The following is a 6,000-nucleotide window of genomic DNA, read 5'->3' as shown; positions in this document are numbered from 1 at the left end:
GCAAGTGGCTTTATACCTGCGTCATGCTCTATCTACTCACCCTGCCTTCTGGGAACACAACATTACAATCCAGCCTTGGCTTAGTGTTATCTCTCTTGTCCTAGATGCTGTTGAAATAAGTATTAACTTTATGAACCACAAGTCTCATTTCTTCCAAGAAACCTATACTATGTGCAATTTTTCACTTTTTTTAATTAAAAATAAAACTCCCATTTAATCTTTCATCTAAACTTATTTCCCTAAGGAAACCACCCAAGGAACAGTGTTTACAAAGACAGCAAATTGTTGGTGGGCTAAAGCATGCAATGCCACCTTTGTTCCTCAGGCAGAGGGAAAAATGCCTCAAGGCTGTGGGGTGGGAACAGATTGTAACAACATACTCTTTAAGTTAATTAAAGATTTCCCCCACCATTCTCTTGTGGCAGAAAATGAAGAACCCCAAACACAGTTCCCCCTGCACTCCATTCTCTGATATTCCTACTGTCCTTGTCATTATTTAGTTAAGAGCATATCCATGAAAACCTAAGTCATCATGTATCCCATCCTTTACCACTGTGGATTCACTAGGGATCACTCTTTGACCTAAGGTGGATAATAATATCTTCTCTTGGGATTCTTATCTCTGTTACAGAACTGTTGCCTCCAAAAACTCTACGACTGTCAGTGAGACAGAGATGACATATGCAGAGATAAAATAGATGGTGAGAGCGCCCTCCCTGGTAGTGCAATGGGTTAAACTAAGAGGCTGGCTGCAGCCACTTCAGCATGAGTTCAAACCCCTGCGAGGGAGGTGACCCACATGGCGCAGTTGCTCCCCTCAGCAGTGTATTGTGTCCAACTGCCTGTTCTGCTCCCCACTGTGTCTCTGGTGAGTCCTCTCACTGTCCCTGCACCCTTGTCCTGTGCCCAGGTTCTGTACACAGAACTAAATCTTTTTTTTTTTTTTTTTAAAAAGAGATGGTTCCAGGTGCAGTTCCTGGAGCCCCATGCATCTCTACCCTCCCAGAGGGCTGTTTCATTCACCTTTGATTACAAAAGCCAGTTTAGATAGGGCCTAGGTTGAGGTGTGTGTTAATGACTCCAACTTAAGTAGTCTTGATAGAGAAACCAAACCAAGCCACCCCTCGTCCTAATGCCCCATCACGTGCTCTCTGCCGTGCAGAGCACGGCGTGATGACGTCTAACATCTGACGCACTCCCTCCATGTACCTCTTTGCCTCTTCAAGGCTCTACAGATCCTAATGTAGTTTCTACGTTATCTGTTTTCATAAGTGCCTTCCCTTTCATTGTTTCGATTTTTTTTTTAAAGACTGTCTGAGCTTTCAATTGATTTGTCACATGAGGGTATAAATTTGGGAAAGGGGAAATAACTGTGATTAGATCTCTTTGAAACAGATAGGCATGATACATGATAGCTCATTTTTTTTTTTTTTTTTGGTAGACGCACTAGATACAGAGAAAGAAAATTCCCTAATTTATAATTAGAGGACATTTCTCCACCATCATTCTCATCAATAGTCAACTTTTATTGAGCACTTTTATAAACTAGACACTTGGGGTTTAAAGAGATTTAACATGTACCTTGGCTCTTCAAAAGTCTTGCAGAAAAACAACTGGTCCTACAAAACAGAAATACTGCTCATAGATGGATAAAAAATTGATCAACAATTATTGTGTGCACGTTTAAGGCATAAAATGTATATTAGAAATACTACAAGTGAAGCAAGATCCAAAGAGGAGCCCCCAAAATGACTAAAACGTTTGACTCTTGCCCCAATAAGAAAAACCAGAAAAGCAAGGAATCTACAACCCTATTATTTATAATACCTGTTACTTTTGAGGAAGGAGCAGGATGCCAGGGGGCCTCATTTGAGATGGTGGGAGGTTTGCAGGTGCCCAATTTTATTATTCTATATATTTTAATATTAAGAATGTTTTCTATATGTTTGTTGAGTAATTTAAATGCTATTTTCTTAAAAGGTCATTAAGAAACATGTAAGAGATCAAAACTTACACGAATTTTGAAAAAGTTTCACTTGCTTTACTGAAAGGACATTTACTCTGGTCACTGGGTTTTCACATTTTTATTTGCCAATTTTAAATCAGTGAGCTATTTCTGAAGTTTTGACGTTTCTAAAATTTGAGTTGTAGCAATCTGCACATTTTGCTGAGCATTCCACAATGCTTGTTGTTTGTGTCTTTCTCTAGTTGTCTGAACATCCTGTGCTTAGCTATCTGGGAATTATTTGTCTCGGAGTTTTCCTTTACAGAAATCAACAATGTTGAAATAAAGAAGTTATGCTCGAAGGTGGTGTTCTTATTATCATACCAGGTTTACGCTAGAATGATAAATTGCATACTTAACAATACTCATATGAGCAAAATATTTTTTCATTGTAATATGCATTGTTAAAATAATTCAAAAAATAAGATACAGTAATAGAAGTGAAGGCTCAAGACTAACAAGGTTACATTAGGCAGTTTTATAAATATCAAATGGTAGCACAGATTACTTCAATTCCCCAGGAATGTATTCTAAGGATATAATTAAATAGGGAAGATTTATTCACAAGCATTTTTTTAAAGAAAATTATAATATTAAAAAATAAAAATGCAAAGGTAGACTTTTATTTGATCAGTTTATTATCATTTAAAATATATTAAAATTTTAACATAGCAGAAGCAGAAAGTTTAATTGTAAATGGCAGTCTACAAAAAAAACTGCAAAAAAAAAAACCACACAGAAACAAAAATTTACATCAATCAATAACATTAAAATTCCATTTAGGTAAATATCTAAATTAATGCAGTATGTCTATACCTTTTAGAGAAGAGTTCTTTTGTTCTTTAATGATCTGCAGTTTGAGAAACTCTTCAACTTTCTTAAACCAACTTTCTTAAACAGTCAACTTTCTTAAACCATTAGCTTCTTAATGAAAGAAATGGGTCAGTCTTTTATCTATTTCCTCATCCCCCAATAAAAATGATGGGGTTCTACTTGTTGCTCAGTGTGGGGATGTCTAGAAAAGAGGCTCCTGCCTTTCAAAACTGGGGAACTGATTCCACATAAGTTACTTATACACACCAATAAGGTCTGGTGACAAATTAGAATTGTTCAAATTAAAAAAAAAAAAAAAAAGATACCCAGCTTGCTACTTTGGAGGTCTTCTCATTTTGTGGGTGTAGGTGTTTGTGAAGATACACACAAGGCTCAGTGGTAACCTAGCTCCTAACACATGATCAGACCGACCCAGAGCAACTCCAGCTCCTTGCCTGAACGCACACGGAGCAGGAAGATTTGGCGAGGTCTGGGTTCTGCCCAAGGCCAACGCCAACATCAGGCCCAGGTCTCCTCCGCCTCAGTCTGTAGGGCACTGCTGGTCATGTCCTGGGCAGGTCTTGTTCACTGCCCAGACTATTAGTCTCAAGCCACTCCTGGGCACAGTTTGGGAGTCCCGAGGAGCCAACTGGGAACCAGGAAGGAGAATTAATGAATTACGAAAATATGTGCTTATTATGATTATTTTTTAAAGACTGATACTTTCCTGAGTAAAGTACATAAAAATCTCACACGGAGTCATTTTCAAACACCAGGCCTCCATCTCTTACTCTCACTGCACCCAGATGGCAAATTCAGCCCAGCTCATATATTCTGGTGAAAAACAATGTATTTATGAATATTGTTTTTCTAATTATTTTACAACTTGAGAGCTTTATGCTTGCAATATGGTAAAAGGCTTTTTTCATGGTGAGGGAGAGAAACAAAGAGTGTATATGGGCTTCTTTGGTCTGTCTGTTGCAATAAGTCAGAGCTGGAAGGAGCCCAGTGAAGATGAAGGCGTCACAAACCACACGTGCGCCTGGGCCATGGCACCCTGGCACGGGTCAGCCCTCCAGACTGTAGACACATAAACCACAGACACTTCAGAAGGCCCAGGTTGAATAGGGACATGACCATGGGGACACTGAAATCAAACTGACATGGGCCAGTTTTATTGCTGAAGGAACAGGGTCGTGGTGCAGCAGCAACTCGGTGGTGCCTACCCCCTGAGCCCCTGGCCTGAGCTGGTGTCTTCTTCAGTGAGGTCCTGGGAATATCGGAACATGAGGATGGAATTGTAGATCTTCAGGGCTGGGCCCAGCTTGATCTTCATCACCTTGACGATGTCCGTCTGTGTCAGAAGCAGGAAGGCTTTGCCATCAATCTGCTATAAGTAAAGAAACACACATATAAAATACCCCGCCGGTACAGCTTTGGTTGGCTCCCAGGACTGCTTGGTGCTGAGCCATGACAGGCTGGCCCCTGTAAGCACACGAACAGCAGAGAATGAGGGCACCCCTCCTCACAGGGCTGGGCCAAGTATCCTCTTCACGCTCCAACCCCCCCCCGCCCAGGACTCTGAGGAGAAGTTAAAATGGAAGGTGTTCACTCTGCTAAATATGAATTCAGTTTACAATAAATGCTTCCAGGCTAAATTTCTAATACTACGGTTTTAAAATCTTGACCTGAATTTCTATTGAGTCTCTTAAAAAATAACCTAATTTCATCCAATAAATCTCTAGGAATTTGATCTGCAATGTATACACTCTATTATCACGTGTAATGGTGAAATATTGAAAACAACTTAGCATTTCAAAAATAACAGGAGTAGTAAGGAAATTACAGTGTCACGTGAGCTGGGATATGAGGCAGACACTAAACTTCATGTGTCAATGAAATCACTTCATGATGGGGAAATTTGTCATAAACAGTTAAGTGACAAAACTTGATGTGAAATGATGGAAACACTTCAATGTTTTTAATTCATAAAATTAAATATTTTATGACCATACCTACATATATGTATCGTTCAATTATTTGAAAACTTTATACCAAATGGTTAGTTAGGCAGTCAGACTTGGCTGTGGTTTGGTTTGTATTTCCTTCTAACTCTCCTGCATGTAAATGTTTTCTATGATATATAGCATTATTAGCAGAAATACAACTTCTTTCTTCATTCACGTTTAAAGCACACGTGGCCTGCAATGTCATGGCTTTGCCATGGGGTGACGAGAGGTCCCATTAGATTGTTTTCCCAACTGCAGCGTCCCTGGGTACCCAGAGTTTGCACCTTGTTCCTGAGTGTGTTGTACTAAGCACGTATAGGCCAAGCTGCACAGCTAAACAGGACCGAGCCAAAGTGGGGCCGAGGCTTCTGGGCCTGGGTACTGTGGGCTTGTTCCTGCTCACGCCCCCTTCTTCTTGCCTTCCTCCAACTCTCTTATTTACACTTAATTAAATCAAAACAAAGACTTCTGTGTTTAGAATATGGAAATACATATAATTTTCTCATTTCCTACCTCTTTCTTGAAGCACTTGGCATGCTCTTCACAGCCCAGAAGAGACTGTACAAACTCAGCCACCTACAGTGCAAGATGAAAAACCCGATTTAAAACATGCACCTGAAATAATTTCTTGGGTTGTAGTAATACAACATTTGAGTAAAATATACCTCAAATGCCTCAAACACTTGGGATTTAAATAGTAACTGCCAAGTCACATTAGCATTTGCCAGCTCAGGAGTCAGACTAACCCCAGTATCTCATCTGGTTTCCAGGCTGACCTACAAGGGTTATGGTGTATTACAATGACAATGACAGTTCCATTTGTGTGGAGCTCTGGCATTCTGGAACCTTCTGTCATCTGATCCTGTGGGATCAAGAAGGGTAGGGGCTAGTGGCCTGTGTGCGGCAGTTGTCACAGTGACTCACAGAGAGACCTTTCCCTGGCCTTCTGACACGGTCACTAGGACAGGTCCCTCTTACTCAGGCCTGGCCGGCACAGGAAACTAAGCAATTGATGCTGAATAAAAGCCCATCTAAATGATGAGAAGCTGAAACTTAAAGAGCTTTGATAAGTTACCAATTACCCAAGGTCCCACATGGCCAGGAAAAGCCAGGGCTGGCTTTGGAACTCAGGCTTTCTGAGTCTAAACCCAGAGTTTTGGAGAATCACTCTCT

At 40.4% G+C, this 6,000-nt stretch overlaps 1 protein-coding gene across 1 annotated transcript in view; it reads right to left on the bottom strand.

Moving 5' to 3' along the window:
- Positions 1–3,888: 3,888 nt before the first annotated feature.
- L3MBTL4 (l(3)mbt-like 4 (Drosophila)) overlaps positions 3,889–6,000 on the bottom strand; it is a 346,888-nt gene continuing 344,776 nt past the window's right edge. The window contains exons 17-18 of the mRNA XM_012725775.1: positions 5,341–5,403; positions 3,889–4,208 (exon numbers count right to left, since the gene is read on the bottom strand). Of these exons, the coding sequence (XP_012581229.1) occupies positions 4,041–4,208; positions 5,341–5,403 (231 nt within the window). The 3' untranslated portion in view covers positions 3,889–4,040. The remainder of the gene's footprint in view (positions 4,209–5,340; positions 5,404–6,000) is intronic.

The sequence above is a fragment of the Condylura cristata genome, unplaced genomic scaffold, assembly GCF_000260355.1.
Source record: "Condylura cristata isolate star-nosed mole 26May11 unplaced genomic scaffold, ConCri1.0 scaffold00016, whole genome shotgun sequence".
Taxonomy (NCBI): Eukaryota; Metazoa; Chordata; class Mammalia; order Eulipotyphla; family Talpidae; genus Condylura; species Condylura cristata.
This window is presented reverse-complemented; position numbering and strand designations above follow the sequence as displayed.